This window comes from Wasmannia auropunctata, unplaced genomic scaffold, assembly GCF_000956235.1.
Source record: "Wasmannia auropunctata unplaced genomic scaffold, wasmannia.A_1.0 LD335047.1, whole genome shotgun sequence".
NCBI classification, from domain to species: Eukaryota; Metazoa; Arthropoda; class Insecta; order Hymenoptera; family Formicidae; genus Wasmannia; species Wasmannia auropunctata.
The window spans coordinates 602030-619884 of NW_012027843.1; the positions used below are offsets into that span (position 1 = coordinate 602030).

At 44.7% G+C, this 17855-nt stretch overlaps 1 protein-coding gene across 1 annotated transcript in view; it reads left to right on the forward strand.

The window, feature by feature from the left end:
* Nucleotides 1-17855, forward strand: part of LOC105457798 (uncharacterized protein KIAA1522-like) — a 209557-nt gene that overhangs the window by 25762 nt on the left and 165940 nt on the right. Inside the window, exon 3 of the mRNA XM_011702671.1 lies at nt 11746-11879. Within this exon, the coding sequence (XP_011700973.1) occupies nt 11746-11879 (134 nt within the window). The remainder of the gene's footprint in view (nt 1-11745; nt 11880-17855) is intronic.

Below are 17855 nucleotides of genomic sequence, written 5' to 3' on the forward strand. Positions count from 1 at the left end.
CCCTTTTTTGCGAATGCACGCGAAGGGCAGCGCGGGACGTCGCGCGGGATTTCTTTTTGTCTCGTCCCGACGCGAGAATACGAGAGGAGGAAGAGGAGGAGGAAGTGGAGAAGAAGAAGAAGACGGGTGGCGAAAAAAAGCGAAAGGGACGAAGGGAGCGGTCGGTCGGGTTACTGGGCGCGCTCGTGAAATCCGGTGAAATCAATTCGCTGCGCGAGCGGCGACAGTCGTAAATTGTCGTCTTTGTATTCCTTCTGCTTCTTCGATGTGCGCGCGGCCGGAAAGAAACGGCGGCGAACGGCGGCCGAATGGACTAGAAATCTGAGAGAGATGATGAATTCGTGTTTGCGCCGGTGATTTATCGTTTCCGCGCACTGATAGAAAGAAGCTGCAGTTTAGCGCCTCGATCGATTTTTCGAACACACAAGTATATTTGTGTGAGCTCCAACTCGTCTAGAGTTGAAATTAATATTTAATTTAATTGAATTCTTTTTCGGAATGAATTTGGGACGGCGCCATTAAATTATGAAAGAGAGTAATTGAAAGTCGGATTTTCGTATGTTCCATCGTTTTTGCGTAATTATTTTGGCAAAGTTTCAAATTTATTCTTGTTGGCACAAAGTAATGCTATAATACAATACTCAGATATTTTAATAAATATCTCTACGAATTTATTGCTTTTCTCAAAATATTAGATAAAAAAAGAATTAAAATATACTATATAAATAAGAATATAAATGAATCGTCTTTCCCCATTTCTTTTCGGTCGAACTCACGTACAATTCGCATTTGCACGTGTATATGATTTATTCGGAAGATGCGATTCGGAAGTGTCCGTGAATCACACACGCAACGTCGACTTAGCGCTGCGTATTTCGTAACGGACGTATTTGCAAATGTAAGGTGGGAAATTGCGCGTGAAGCTCGCCGGCCGTACCACCTGCGCGTTAGGCATCATTTGTGCCGCACTCGCGTACATACACCGTGTCGATCGCGATAATTATCGGACATTTCCTACGGGCAGTCAGCCGTGTGCTCTGACATTTTGACATTAGCTACGGGAGTTATTGGAAAACCGGGGATTAACGCCGGCATTTTTATACCTGGGCGGCAGTTACACCTGCCGGACCAGTTCGGACGATGTGTGTTGATGATGAAAGTTGAGGATAATTGCTGGCGTTTGATCCGCGAAAGTTCACAACGCGACGACGTTACGCCTTTCGTAACGCATCCGCGTTATTTCGATTCACAGGGTGTGTAAAAATTGGCATAAGAATATTTTACGCGTGGAATGTTCGTGCGGCATTCAAATGGTATAATTATTTTTACGATGTTAACATGAAAGCTACGGCTGTAACAGCAATCTGTGCGCGGCACAAAAAGCGGTGGCTCGAATTATTAGTGGATCTAACGGATCAAATCAGGCTAAGCTAGATCGGAAGCGGAAAGCGTTCGCGTTTTTTTTTTCATTTTTCTGGAATTATATTCGCGTGAGTCTTTTTGTCGCCGGCATATAAAACCAAGTTCGCGTTTATGACGAGACTGCGCTTCGGCGAGCGAGCTGATCTGGCGTTCGCGGAAGGAGTCACGAGAGCCAATGAGGAAATGGTGGCGAGCGTGTTGCAGAACGTACGATGCTCCTCAAGGCCGTGTTAGACCTTCACCTCTTGACACGCAGCCGTATCCGTAGGCACGGCCGTGCGCCGTGGAATACCGCGGAACTTAAGGCCGTATATACATTAGCTTCTCCATGCTCCCTGCGTGCGCGGGATCGATCACGAATTTATCCTTTTCAACGCCACGTTACTAGTTATGTATAATTGTGCAATAATATTCGATGCCTCTCATACAAAGATTTATATTATTTTTGTATCAAATATTTCGTAAATTATTATTGATTTCTTGATAATATTTAATATTTTTGTATACAGAATAATTAAAGGAATTACATATAGCAAAAAAAATCATATGGTTTTGTGTAAAAAAAAATTGAATTGCCTTTAAAATCGGTCATATTTGTAATGAAAGTATTATCACATACGTGCTCCTCGAAACCATAAAGTATAACTTCCGTAGCTTCCATTTTTTTCTATTTTAAAAAATGCCAAAAATATTTAAGGTGGTCAAGTTAGAGGGGTGAAAAAATTGCATTAAAAATATCAGAATCTCAGTTAAGAGTCTTTATAGAGACTTCGTAATTAAGTTGCAGAACCGAAGCAAACGCCCGAGCCGACGGTAGTCATTAATTAAGACATTAAAAAATTAGCCACGCAATTAATTACGTTGACCGCAAAAATCCGTAGTGCGTTGCGATGCGAGCGTACCTTTCGCGACTATAAAGTAGCGTGGGTCGGCTTTTGAAACGATTAATTACCGTAATTAGTAGCATAGTAATCGGTGGCTGTGAGAGTCTCGGGTCCACCGAGACTTATCGTAATCTGCGTCCTTGACTCCTATCAACGCGACCCCTGTTCTTCTACCAACCTGTTCTCGCTATAAAAACTCACTTTAACAATATTGCGGTATATTTTACTTACGTGGTGACAGAAAGTTGTGCATTTCAGTCGGGTGTTTCAAAATGTGTTTTGTTGGACACGTCTAGCGCTTAAATTTGTCAATTTCCGAGCGATTCGACTCGTATACGGACGGACACATGTGTAGGTACGGTGAGAGAGGAGGTCGATGTATGCAAACGTTGCCAAGAGCACTAATCAGGACCACCTACCACTTCGTGATTTCATAATCAACGCTCGCGGCATGAGGATTGTCGGTGCACGGTGTACGTGCCATTATCTTGGACGTTCGAGTTTCAATTAGCGTAGAAGTGCCTCCGAGCGAATCTCGCAGCTCGGAGAGTCCGCATGGCGGATCACTGATTAACGTTCGGGCGGAATTGCCCGTCTAGTGAATACGCCCGCTAATGATTTTTCTTTAATAATTTATATTTTTCCCTCTTGAATAATATACTGTCGAGCGTTTTTAAGTAATATGACTTTAAAAATACAATGTTTTATACAAAAAAACTGCTATTATAAAATTTTACTATTTTATTAAACAAAAAAATCGAAGCAAAGAAATAATTCACTCTGAGTAAAAAGACAGGAAACATCCTACTTCTCGAATTTCTTTGGTTCGATATTGATACCGTTTCTCCACTTCACAGTTTCTACTCTTGTACAAGAGCGAAACGCAGACATCTCCATTGTGACGCAAAGACAATCCTCTTGACATATTGCGCGACATTCCTGACGATTGAATCATCGATGTATGACGGTCGCGCTGGTACCTCCTCTCTTTTTATTATCGGTTCTTGCCTGCCGAGAAGGGTCGCGGTTTTATGGTTCGCCAATCTCGCGATGCCGAGTGTAAAAAGCCACGCCGTTACGCAAACGGCCGAGCGAGGATTTACGGTGCCACGAAAAGAGCTTTCCTGGTGCAAGACGATTCTAGACGATTCACGACGTCGTTAGTCTATAAAGGCACAGCTTCCTCGCAGCATGCGCTTAAAAGTAAACACGGTCATTCGACATTCGAGTTTTACAAGTTCTAAATATACAACGTAATAAGGAAACAGATAATTATATTCTGTATATTAATGTCCTGAATATTTTCTTAATTATCAGTATACGTTTACAATGTTCGTTGATTTAAATCGCAGCGGCTAATCAATTCTCCTTGTAATAATTTTTAATATAAGCTTGCTGTGGAGCAAATATTTTAGAGCAAAGAATCACAATATAATGTGATTAAAGCAGCGTGTTCTCATATCTTAACACCGTAAATTTGCGTTACATTTACCGCGTTGCGAATGGTAAGTTATGTGACAAATGATATTGAGCAACGATTATGAACGATCGATTTTCTCGCTCGAGCGGAATCGGCTTAATGCCCGCGCTGCACGTGTATACGCGTGACTAAACTGGAATCTCGGGAATCGGTTCTTGACATTCGCAAGTCACGCATTGTGCGACTCGCAATGCCAATCGATTACGTGACAAAGCAAACGATAAAAAAAACCGTCGTTTTCTTTTTACGCTACAAGAAAATTTATTAATGAAACACGTATATCTTCTTTAGCTTTTCTATTTTATATACGTGTATCTTTTATACTATTCTATTATGTCGGATAATCGTACAGTCTTGTTACTTCCGCGAGATAAGAATAATTTGTTTTAACGCACACGAGATAACGCGCATTGGGAATTTAATGCTTCGCTAGCTTCACGAAACATTACTATAGAAACCATTCTGGAAATTGGAGAAACTCGTGTTAATTGCTCAAATGTCAATGAGTAGAAATCACTACGTATAGGAAAGGTAGATCGCGATGCCCGTTCTCGCGTCTAATATGAGCTGAACATTGAGTTTGACGTTGAGCAAATAGAACAAACACACAGACGATCCACGGCGCGGCCATCTCTTTCTCCCGCGAGGAGAAAGGGGCGGCATTCGATTCGAGCGCGAACCCCACGGCGGCCATGACCTCGATTTGGCAGGTGCACTTCCTCCCGAGATCGTTCCGGCGATAACTGTCGATCGTCGATCATTTTGCGGTCGTGTCGACCGTTACGTGCGCCGCGTTATATCCGCGGCACAAGACATTGGTAGAAAGTTGCAGTGAAAGCGATACAAAATTTGATACGGCCGTCGCAGCTTGAAGCGCGCACTTTTCTCGCCGCGGATTAATTCTGCGGACGTGACCGGTCGCGGGGAGAGGCGTAGATCACGTATCCCGATTTCCGTATTCGCGTACGGCAGCAACTGCGGTGGCTGCCGCCGTGCAGGAGTTCGAGTTCGCGTTTCCAGGAGCTCTGGCTTCCGAAGACGATCCGAAACGGCCGACCGATATCTCTCGCATCGCGCTCTTGAATTTCTTGCCTGACCTTCGCGGACCTCGAGCGCGTTGCTCTTAAATCAAAGAATTCATCACAGTCCGCTAATTAAACACAGACTTTCCCGGGGAATTTCTGCGAGGAGGTTCTTCCGAGCCGCGGTATATACGCGCCATCAGTCACTGCTGCCAGTAAGTTTCTCGAGGTTAGCTCTCAAACGATCCGAAGACGATTTGATCGATGTTGTCCTTCCTCCTCGGTAGCGGCACGTTCTCACCCCTTCCCCACGGGACGTCCGGCGAGTCCTTCCTTAATGCGTCCTTGATGAGAGGCAACCTCGTGAGAGCCTGCCAGGCTACCCTTGCCTCGATTACCTGCCTTATCGATGCCAGCGATTATTTTGCTCGTCACGTTCGTCATCGTCTCTGCGGGTCACCCGGCTGGAAGCTTTTTACCTGCCAGCGCCGCAAAGGTGCGCGCTCCAACGAACCCGAGGACGATAATTTCTCGGAAGAACGTGCACTACCGTCTTCGGGCATTACCTCTGGCAGTCTCTCGCAGGCTTGCTTTAATCTTCTGATGAAAGACGATATTTTGTAAGTCGCGTCACAGTGGGCGACGGCAAGTAAATTTCTCACGAAACTGGAGCTAAACACACTAAAACTTAATCTCGTAGAAATTCGAACCGATTAAAATTGAGAATTGCAATCATTCTCTTTGGATACATAAATATTAATATAGCACATTAAAATGTCAATTGTCGATACAATAAATTCTCGATGAGGAAAATAAGCCATATTCCCCAAAGCAATTGCTTCTCGAAGTAACATTCGTTCAAAATTTCTTCAGGAAGGGCATAAGAAATTTTTTGCTATCCATTCTGTACATCATAAATAATCTCATAAATCTGGAGTGCTTTTACAGTGCTATTGACTTTAACGCGTATGGTATCCTCTTGAATGTAAAAATACTTTTAAGAACATGGCACTTACAGCTTTTTTTTATGTCGACTGTTCAGCGCAGCGCCCAGGTGAGCTCGGTTCTGCACGCCGGTCGGCAAAAATCGCGAAACGACCGGCTCGTAACTCCGGACTCGCGGCGCATCCGCTCTAACGGATGCTGGACGAGAGAGCGAGCGAGCGGCGAGCAAAGGGAGTAGCGGCAAAGCGCGCGGCTCGATGGCAGGAGAGCGCAAGATCGTATGCACGTCGAAAAGGCCTCATGCGCCGCTGCCGCTGCTCTAAAAGGCTAGCCGGCACGCCGGTATAGAGCCCCGCGATGGGGGCCCCCACGACATTAGAGCCACATTAACGCGCGCACTCGTCGACCAGCTGGTACCCTATCGGGTCAGCTAATTACATGCCGATTCCGAGAGATCAGTCGCACAATGCCCGTGTCGACGTGCCGTTCTCCCCCGTCGTCTCGTTACGCCGCGTCTCCGGCGTCGATACCCGGGATCGCCAAGTAGCAGATGAATCTCTGCGAGCGTACGTTTCTAGTGATATATTGCACGCGCTTTCAATCGCACTAATATAACTTTCGATGTCTATGTTTTATCGAAACCTATTTATTATATATATTGATCAGTCTGTTTATAAATATTGTGAAGATTTTATAGTTTGGATATAACGTCATGGAATCGACGTCTTCGAATTTTAGAAAACCTAGAGTAACAAATCACCGGGAGCTTGCATTTTCCGGAACGTTCGTTCACAATTTTGTATACAATCACGCTGATTTGTATCAGTCGAAGGCGTTGCTTGCTTTCGAAGTTCGCGCCGCATGAGATTGATATTTGTGTTGAACATTACAGAATTGCTCATTCTGTATCGCGCATTTATTTGATTCGTTGTACATACACAGTGTACATAATTTTGTGTAAGGACAGTGATGAAATCATACTATAAATTAAAACTAAAATTGCTTGTTTCAAATCATTACCTCAATCACTCACTCGCGAACAGTTACTTAGGGACGTGAGAAATTTACTATTTCAACAATATCAATCGTTGTATCATTCTCAAAGCATTTAACTACCATATGATGTTAAATAATCATAATTTTAAACATATTTATTTGAATACGTGGTATGCGTCGATTGCATGAGGTGGCGTGTGTTTTGACATTTATTCGTTTCTTCAGGATAAATATTGATAGATTGAATTTGGAATCACATTCAGTGGATTTTCGCGCGATTGAATGCATTGAAGTCAACGAGGCATTGAATTGATCCCTAGCGCCAGGTCGGTGAGCTTTCGCGGAAAAGGTTTCATCGGTTACACGCTGCCAACGGGCGCGCACCCGGCGAGTGCTTGAGCCGCTAATCGCTTGCTCGCTACTCGCGAGCTAGGAACAGCACCACTGCGATTTACGGCCGGATTGTGCATGTGCGGTCGATCAGCTCGGTGAATTCGAAATGGGCGCTTTTGTCTTTTCATAGTGCGACCGATCGGAATCGAGCGGGGGCGCGCGGGTGGTATAGTTTATGCGATGGCGGAGGCAGTTCGTTGCGCCCGTGCGTATAGGATTAATTAGACGTTACGAAATTGCAGCGTGTAGCCTCGGGTGGTCGTGATGGATGCAATCCGCTGGCTCGTATTTATTTCTCACGTGCAGTCGTCGGCACGTGAAGTATTTTATTGCGTGGCTCGTTGGGATTTCGCCTCGACGTTGCGAGAAGCTACTCTTCCAAATTTTCTTTGATTTTACGTGTTCATTTCTATCAGCTCACTGTCGGCGTATTTTTCCATAAATAATTGTTATATTTAGTATTCAACTTTGATAATTTCAGCAGAAATATTTATGTAAGAATTCTCTAATAAAATACGTTATTAACTTGAGTTAGAATTGAAAAGTCATAAAAGTTATAAATGTTTCACGAAATTAAAGATTTATTTTAATATTCGAATTTGTTGAAAGCAGCTTAGAGAAAATTTCTAAATTCGGCTGTAATGTTTGTTTTACGAAAAGCCTGCAAGTTTTATTAACCACATTTAATCGACCGTAGACGCGTGATTCTAACTCTCTATGTCACACAATGGGGATCCTCTCCGGGATTTGTCTATCCTGCTGAAACACGCTGATCTCGACGTAGCTCACAGCTGTTACCAGCGGGAGTTCTGTTGGGTACCTATACGTGGAAGGTGTATTCATTCAAAACCGCACACTGTTCCCACTGCGTCCGAGGAATCTGAATGTTGAGGTGCTCTTCAGGAGTTCTCCAGGAACAAAGAACCTCGTCGCTCGTTATAGCTCGTTTTAATTAATTAAAGTCCAGCTTTCGCGATAACAAGAAATATATTCACCGTTCGCGCCGGCAGGAAGAACGGACAATTTCACGCGGCTACTGAATCTCAGTGAATGGTACTTTTAGGAGCCGTGGAATACAACTTCAGAGCATTTACCTCTAGGTGAACGTGATATTTTCCTCTAGGTGAACTGTTCTATAATCACACAGTAATTGTTGTTATTTAAAAAATAATTAATTATTTATTATTTTAATTGGATATTAATTATTCTAGTAGTGAGCGATAATTATTTCATTATTTAAATTACTCTTTTTTTTTCAAATTTTAAGCAAAAAAAAAGAATTCAGAAAATTCTATGGAAAAATTAAAAAATTTTAATGATTGTTTATGATAGATATATTGCATTATACATTACGGAAAATAAATGTGTTATACTTTCGCTTTTTATTACCGTCTTGATAATGTAATTTCGTTTGATATTGTGTCTTTTCACGATCGTTTCGACGTCGTAGTCCATTTGCGTTATTACCGAGCGATGTCACCGGCGGACGAGCGAAAACAACCTCGAAAAATCTCTTCTGTTCATCGAGTACGACGGTTCGTACCTGGCAAATGTGCTACGTGTCTGTCTTCGACTTCACGCGAAAACTGTCGGCCGTTGTAGTCGGCGACGTTGCAAGCCGCTGATGACACTCTATGGCACTTGAGAGCAGGCCGCTGTGTTGCGGTGCTTAGTTTTCTCGAAGAGGGTCGACCCTTGTCGCCGCTGCCGATCGTCGCCGTCGACGACGACGACGACGACGACGACGATGATTACGACGTTCTCTCTTCGGCAATTACAGCTCGAGTGGCACCGTAAGAGACAGGTGGTAAGCTGCATCGGGTCGTCCGCGCCATCTTTGACTTCTTCCTCTTCCACCTTCTTTTTCGTCATATCTCCCGTAAATTTATGACAGGATATATATTGCAGTATTTATCCCTCGAGAGATAACCACTCGGCTCCTGATGGCCCGTTTTAAGTCATCGTTCTTCTTAATTAATTATTCTCTAGCTACTAGTGTTATATCGGGAAAATTTACCGCTCTATGATCAATCTGGCATCTGTTCGCGCATGCAAATATTCTATCGGATAGCATTGTATAGTACTTTCTAACTTTCTTAATTCTTCTAATGTTAAGGCGGCTAATGAAATTATCAGGGAAATTTGTCAAGCGTATATTTTAGGTAATTCAAATAAATAAGCGTTATCGATATGCATCGCTGTCGTTGAACGCGGTGGAAATTTTCTTACCGCAGATATCTCTGAACTTTAAGCATTTACAACGAAACTTTCAGCCATCGTGTCGGCTACGCAAGCTGGTAATCGCGCGGAAGTCGACAGTCGATAAACGTACGTTCAACGGACTTCACAATCCGAAGATTAGTGACTGTGTTAAATTGTGATATTATCACCGACCGCCCTGTAGTACGATCAATAAAACGGAATCGTGGAAAATCTCAGTGCAGAAAGACACTTTCAACGGCGATACGTTATCGGACGATAAACGTACACGGCCGACCGGGGCTCGGTGGGATCGTGGACGCTGAGGAAACACGATGCGAGATCTTCGTCGTCAAGGGCTGCGGATAATCGACTTAACGACGAGGCTTAACGACTTCGCGGTAACGGTTTCGCCGGACCTCTCTTCTCGGTCGTCTTCGCCGGGCATTACGATCCGCGGGAATTCTAAACTTGGGGCCCCGCGTCGTTCCGCCGGGGCCTTGTCGTCCGGTTGAGCGATCGAGACTCGGGCTCTATAATGCACGGGCGACATCGCCATACGTGTCATGGGGGAATCGATCCGATCCGGTTGTAAGCCGACCTAACCATAAGTTCGCCTCGGATCGAGCGTCGTGCTTGTCGGAGTCTGGGCTCTCTGCATGCGGGAAAGCCGAATAAAACGCGGGGTCGCTTGATCCGCTGTGCTTAAAGGCTCGAGTCCTCCCTGACACCTCGCTCCGTGGAGACACGATCACTTTAATTCCATGTAGTTCCGAGATTCTTTTTGCGGAAAGTGATATGTCGTTGAACATATGTATATAATACATATAGCAACAAGAATTTCATATAAAATGAATAATAATTATTTTATTTGGTACAACAAATATATAAAATGTATAATAGGGATGTCCATTTTATCATTCTCTCTTTTCTAGTCATCGTTCTGTTTAACTCGCGAAAACGCGCAGGTGCTATCCGCTCGCTCAACGCCTCCGATACGGCGCTCGCTGGACCGGCTGGCATGATATGCGAGAATTTCTTCATGAAGCCAGGAAATATGGCGATCGGTTCTTTGAGCGGAGCTGCTGACTCGTCCTGGCTGAAACAGGACTCGCCGTCGCATCCTTAACTCGCGCGGTAGAGGGCATGATTCGCGCATTCCCGTTTCGTTGCTCTTACGAAATCGGCCGATTTAATTACAGCGGTTATCAGGCTGTCTGGCTTGCCGGACGCGCGGTTTTAATGGGCACCTGCAAGATATCCGGGTTCAACGGCGGGCGGCGGGCGATACTTTTTCTCCCCATATACGCGCAGCGCAAATAATTAAGGTTTTGCCAATCGTGATTATCGGCTGTCACGCGAAACGCCAGAAAGAATCGCGCGCGGAATTCTCCGGGAAGAAAGCCGTCTCGGGTATGCCGCTTCGCCGCGCGATTATACCCGCGATCGTTATATCTGTCTTTAGTTTAGTCCACAATTTATTGCGACACCACGCACCGGCGGTGTCTGACGCGCATCGTGCATCATCGTCATCGCGTTATCTAATTACATGTATATATGTATACACGCGAGACATTTCTCGTACGACGGGACATTAGTTGATGTGATTATCGATGAGCACTGCTTTCAAACGGGATCGAACCGGTTCGTAACGGTTTGCTTGATTTCGCGTGGCGTGCCTGACAATGAACTCTGTGGCAAATTCTTGGCTGTTATCGGCAGAAACATCGGGGCTCATTTCGAGCTACGATAAGAATCGACGTGCAATTTGTTGTCAACCACGTTTGAACACATTTTATTCCCGGCTGTACGGAGATGTATGAGCGAAATAAATTGATATAATTGATCTGACTCGATATTTTTATTGTATAATTGTAATGCACTCGTACGAGGGTAGGCTAGTGCAGACGATGTGTTCATTGTACAGAAATTATTATTCCCCGTTATTATGATATTCTAATTATCGAAAGTAAGACAGTTATACTACAACACATGCTATAATTAGTGATTCACGTAATTACGTGTAGCTCGCGTAATAATGTAATTACATATAATCTTACGTGCTTGCGTGTAGCACCGTTGTAATACGTTCACTAATATGGTTATTTATTTAATTCCTCATTTACTTGTCAGCGATACATTTTAATTAATCATCAATATATCGTTATGATCTATGTTCCGTACTTGTCAGTTTCCAAGTTATTTATCACACTCTACCTTCGCAATTTTTTATTATCATCATGTTCTAGATGCACAAACTGCTACTTAACTCGAAATATTTCGTTTTTCATCACTCCCCGTTCTCAAATGCATTCATTATTCATCATTCTCGCCTTATTGCCGCAGCTTTCGATGCATTCCTCATTTCTCGTCTCTAACGTAATTTCTTCCTTTTTATTTTTAGGGATCGTGACAACCTGGCGGACAGCTCGGAGCGAGACTCCCCCTGGAGTTGTGGGGGTGGCAGCGGTGGTGGCCGCAGACCCCTCACCTCCATTATCGAACACCTACGCACCTCCAAGAGTAGGCTTCACAATGGTGAGTTGCACATCCAGCATGTTTATCACTGCTTACCCCTCTTGGCACGTGTTATTAATTCTTTCCCGCATATCGCATTAGGGGGAGAGAGTTTAATGAAACATTTTTCCCCTTCTCTCACGCATCTCGTTTGTCTCGGAGGGATGTGTAAAAACGTTTGGCCAATGAAACGTGGCGGAATTGGCTTTATTTATCGAAAGCACGAAATTATTTTCTCAGGAGAATGCCGCGATTGCGTGTCGATGTGCACTCACGCGCACACTTACATGCGTGAGTCGATCTTGACTAATTGATCGGTAACTTTAATTGTCTACGAAAAACATCGTAAAGTTAATTATTTCGTATTACTGCCCGTATACCTCTTATGTCTGTCATAACGATCTTATATGAACGACAAAAACTTGCCGGCGTATCCACCATTAAACCCGATGATGATTTTATCAAGTCATCTATAAAATAATATTATCGTCTATAAAAGAATATTATTGTCGCGGCGGTTGGTGGTATTACACTTGAAGATACGTGTGTACGAGCATTGAGGATCAACCAACATAAATAGAACGGACGTTTTTGATACTTTTGATACACGCTATTAATTAACGTTTGTTACGACAATTAGTTGGCACTAATTTTTTTTCACCGATATAAAGTTTCACGAAAAAAAGAACAAAAGTCGCTCGTTTAAATATAAGTGTATTCCACGTCTGTATTTATATTTTGAAACGTTGAAAACAAATCCATAAAGCAACCTGTGTACGAGAGAATCGTCGCGATACTCGCAAAAATTCTGAATGCATTTAATCCGCTCACGAAGGGAAGGAGCGATGGCGCGGATACGGACGCTATTAGGAGTAATGAGCACGCCTATGCCATAAACACGGCGATAATGATCGGCCGCGCGCTCTCGTAACGATAATAAATAATCAGGCGAAATATCGGCCAACAAAACGTACACGAGCGTTCGTTCCTTTGATGGCGGCGCGTCGCTTGGGAGCGAGCGAGCGGACCACGGAGAGCCGACTCTGGCGACTCTCCATGATGTCTTCATCCCGGGTAATTAGAGGCACGGATGCGCATAAGCGGGACCGTATAGCGGCCCGCTTATGTGTGCGCGTCCGATTCTCTCGAGTGAAACGAGTGTCTCCTCCGAGAGTAGCGGCGGGGACGGCGCGGCGCGGCGGCGCGGCCTTTTACTCATCGCGACGCTCGTCCCGGGGTATCCTGGGTGCATGGATGCACGCGATAGGATGTAGACGAGGAAAGGGAGTCGGTCAGGGACGCGAAGGGAGGCGGGTTCCTTCTAGGACGTTACGGTAGCATTATATCGGTGGCCAGACACAGGAACCGGGCATCGCGTACGACGGCGAGTCGAGAGAGTTTATTACGACCTTGGAAGGAGGATTTCAAGCAGGGGGAGAGATAAAATACAATTATAGGCGGACGTACCGGCGCACCGGTGGTAATGACGGTAATAATAGTATCGTCGACGATAGTTACGTTAAAAGTAATAACGATAATATCGCCGCTAATAATCGTCGTGGATGGCGGCGTCACCCGCGAAATGTCAACTCTCGCTGGGAAACGAGAGGGAAATGTGGGTGATACCTGTGCAGATAACACTGCATTATGTTGTTTATGTGAAAAAGCAGGTCGATAGCGCCCACTTTAGAAATCGAAGAGTGGCGATAAAATGTATGTGTATTGTAAGAAAATGTAACATGAGATAGGACGCTATATGGAAACCTTTATGAAAGAAGTAGCGGGAGGGTTACGAGCTTTACGTCAACCGTAACCAGGAGAGATAAAATGTGACGATAATGCCGCTACTAATTATAAATGTGGAAGCGGTAGTCGCAAAATGTCATGGACGGAAGCGAAAGGAAAATGTGGGTAATATCTCAGTGAATATCTTCATTTGTATGAGGGAATTAAAGTAAATACATTAAATTTATTTTATAGCTGAAATAAGTAGACATTTTTGTGTTAAGAAAAATTATGAGATATAAGTAACGGAAAAGATATAAGTTATAATTATGAATATAAATTGTATGATTGTACAAAGATAAGTTTGAGAGAGAGAGAGAGAGAGAGAGAGAGAGAGAGAGAGAGAAAAAGGAAGGGAAAAGCAGAGGGAGAGAGAAGGAAAATGCAACGAGCAAAGTAAAATCTCGACGTCAATCGCAATTATGGGATAAGTTTTCAGCGCGCGTCTCATTAGCCTACGCCCTCATTATTACATTATCAACGTCCCCGGGCTCGCATAATGGACCTTGAATATATTTATGAGGGTAATCCCCGCGGCCGTGCGCGTACGAAAGTCGCGGCTTTCTCCGGTCTGCAACAATAATCCCCGTATCCCTCTATATAATTGTGCCCGCGGAGGATTTATAGAGCTGGTCCAGAGTCTCCCGATCCTATCTAACGATCTGCCCATTGAGGAGGCAGACTAGAAGCGCGCGGAGATGCTCCGCACCGCGCCGCCGCGCGGGCCGCGCCGCCTCGGCAGTGGGATTCATTCAAGAGTGCCGAGACCTCCTCTCAGTACCGCGATAATTCCGCGCATGAACGTCGATTTTTCGATTCTCGTACGGCGCGGCACAAAGAGCGAGGTCATCGCCTAACCCGAGATCGCGATCTCCGTGAGGAGGGAATATTAGGTTTATTAAAGTCCGGGGCGAATCAACACAGGAGTACCAGATGTAAACAGCTGAAAGGCCAGATATAACTAACAATAAATGGTTTAACCCACTTTCCTTTTCTAAGCGACGAATCTACGATATTTATTCTTATTATGAAAGTTGAATCTACATCAATTCCTTTTCTCGAAAAAGCGAAGGAGACTGGCCTGTATTCTTTTTTTTTTTTTGAGGACATAATTGAGTCGAAATGACAATGAATTCGTATTTATGATCAAGCCACCTGTTGCGAGACAGAAATGAGGACAGCTCAAGGATAAGGCGCGAAGAAAACCGCGGCCGCGCAGGAATCTTTTTGTTCTCGTCAATGGGGTACCAGGAATTCGCGGTTGGATTGGGTCGATTAGCTATTCCAGGATAATCGCTAAGCCACGCATCACCGACGATGTATATCATTAAAGTTGCGCTCGTTCCACGTCGGATGACATCACGCTGCTCTGCTCACCTTTGGGTGAGCATTCTGTTATCTTTCTCTCTTTTCTCGCCGCTATCTGACATTCTCTAACTAAGGAACGACAATTTTCCATTGAATTTTTCCACTGAAAATAGGCCTACTTATCGTTACTGGCAGTTTCGACTCGAAACGTTGTCTGATCCCAACAGATCGATACGTTCGCATTTTATAGTTTCGCGTTGTTTTCCCATTGCCTCACTCGCGCGGCGAAATACTTTGTTTTATAGTTTAACATCGTTTTCATAAATCACTCGCGGATGACGGGTGCTGTCGTTAAAAATCTTTCTTTCTCTCGTCAAGATATAGATACATACATACGCACGTTGCCTCGCGAGCGACGTAAATCAGTCACTGTTAATTTACATATATTAATCTTTATGCCTGTAAAATTAATATGTAAATAGCTACTGATTTAATGAATTGTCAATATGCGAGAGCGAAAGAGGTAGAAAGGGGGAAAGTGAGAGGGAGAAAGACATTGTCGTATTGTGATCTGAGCCGTGTCATGAATTATCTTCAATACCGTGCTTGGCTATATGATAATATCCTACGATGAGCTTGTATTATCTTGATAAATTCACGCGAATGCAGCGATTCTTTTGGCAATTTTTTTTTTGCTGTAAGATACCATTGTTTCGTGTTACGGTAACATGCCAGTCGCGGCTTGACAACGCGAGCGTAACGCTGCGCATGAGTCCGCGGGTGCGTGCCATTCTTATACGCAGCGAGAGCGCCGCTCGAGAGCGGCGACTAGGCGGAATATTCTAGTTAAGTATAACCGAGACGTCGTGACTCTCCCCGTTGTCCTGTCATCTGAAAACCGGTATTTTTCGGTCGAGAAACTCGGACGATTTCCGCGTTCGACCGTGATCCCTTCGATTTCCGATAGCTCCGTCCGCTCGGCATCCTGGAAGCGCCGATTCGACACGGCGCGGCGGCGAGCGGGTGCAACGCGCCGCGTTATGCGGTCCGCGGGATATACAGGGGCATACACAATTTATAATGCAATTAGAGCCTCGGATGGTAGCGCTCGGATTTATGGCAGGTAGAGAATCCACCGTGGAGAGAGGCGGAGGGCGACTGGACCGGAGGAAGAAGAGGATGAGGAGGAGGAGGCGGCAGTGGTGAAAGAGGAGGTAAAAGAGAAAGGAGAGGAAGAGAGAAGGACGGCGGCGGTGAACCGACGGCGTCGGGTCCCGATACGGGGGCTATATTCCCGTGGAATGAGTTATATGCCTCCCGCGGTAGCCGATGCATTATTTATCGCTCGGCTTTTCATTATTTCTTCGTCGTATACTTACGTAGCGGAGCCAGCGCTCGAAACGCGCTCCCCGGCGTGGCGATGGCGTTCGTGCTCGTTTATCCTGGCGAGAGAGTTTATCCTAATATCTTTCTATTCGCTTTACCATTTGAAATGAAATAACACAAAAATCTTAAAGACGTATACTTGAAAAACTTCATTAAAAATTGTTAAGCGATTTTTCTAGACGATTCTTAATCTTTGGTGCGTTTTTCAGTTTTAATTTCGCATGCACGATAATATATTAAGATATTGGCTGTTGTTTTAAATGCAAATTTGGTAAATTCAAATGTATCATGGAACATGTTAGCGTATTTCATGCACGCCACGAGCGTCGTTTTCTTCTCTTTGAAGATTCTTACGAGCTTCCTTCCATCTCTGCTACACACGGAACGTGGCGCGATTTTTTCGCCTCTCGCCATAGTCTAGGGACGCCTCTATTATTAAGAGCTATAACTTATGTCGACGTTACGATGCTAATGAGGATTCCTCGCGCGAGTAGCCGCGGCTATTTACAACCGCGTATTTTTCCCATTAGCGCTCGAACGCGGTAGCGCTTAACGCGCCAAGTTACGCGCATTTTAGAAGATCCGCGTCTCCACCTGTCGCTCCTTTTATCCATGTTCGTCTTCATTGATTTCTCGCTTACAAGCGTACTTCGATAAATGTCTCGTAAATTTCGTCCATCCGATCGTTTTCCAACCACGGATGTATCTTTATACGCCAATCGACGCGTACGTTTTTGCCTCGTGCGCGTACAGCACACAATTTAATTGAGATTTACTTTAAATTAATCGTAAAACATATTTTTTCTTTTATCTGTTACCGCACTGAAAATATTTAGGAGAAAGCTGCTTTAATCTTCAAATTTACTAATCGAACGCGCAAATACCTGTTATTAAAGTTGAATGATAGATCTGTACAGTATCCGTCTTTTCACGCGATTCCATCCACGTGACGTTAAAACATACGTTTACGTCATTGTTAATCGACACGTGTCCTAATTACTAACGACGTAGGCGCGAAAAATCGCGGCAGCGCGATTGCTGGAGCAGAAACAAACACGCGAAATCGTTCGGCGGAGCGTAACCTGCCGAGTATTATCGTGACATTAAAATCAATCGCCGAGCGGAGATTAATCGCAAAGCGTGCGGGTATAAATCACTTTCGATGAGGCTTCACCTTCCGCGTTCGCGGAGAGGCAGGGAGTTTCAGTGCACCTCTCTTCTCGCGTGCGCTTGCGGTTCGCGAGGGGAGCAGCTTCTCGTTCGCTCGTTCACGAAATATTGAGAGCGCGCGGCTCGTTTCACGGCGGCTTTTACACGGGGTGGGGGAGGGGGGGAGGACGATCGAAAAATCGATAGCTGCTTTCCGACGCGGTGAAGGTACCGTGACGTACTCCAGATAGACGAGCGTGCCAGAGAGAAAGAGGGACGAGGACTGGGGTAGGTAGCGCGGATGAGCTTTGACCCTATCTGTACGCTACCAGGATATCCACAGAAGGTTCGCAACGAGGATAATCATTT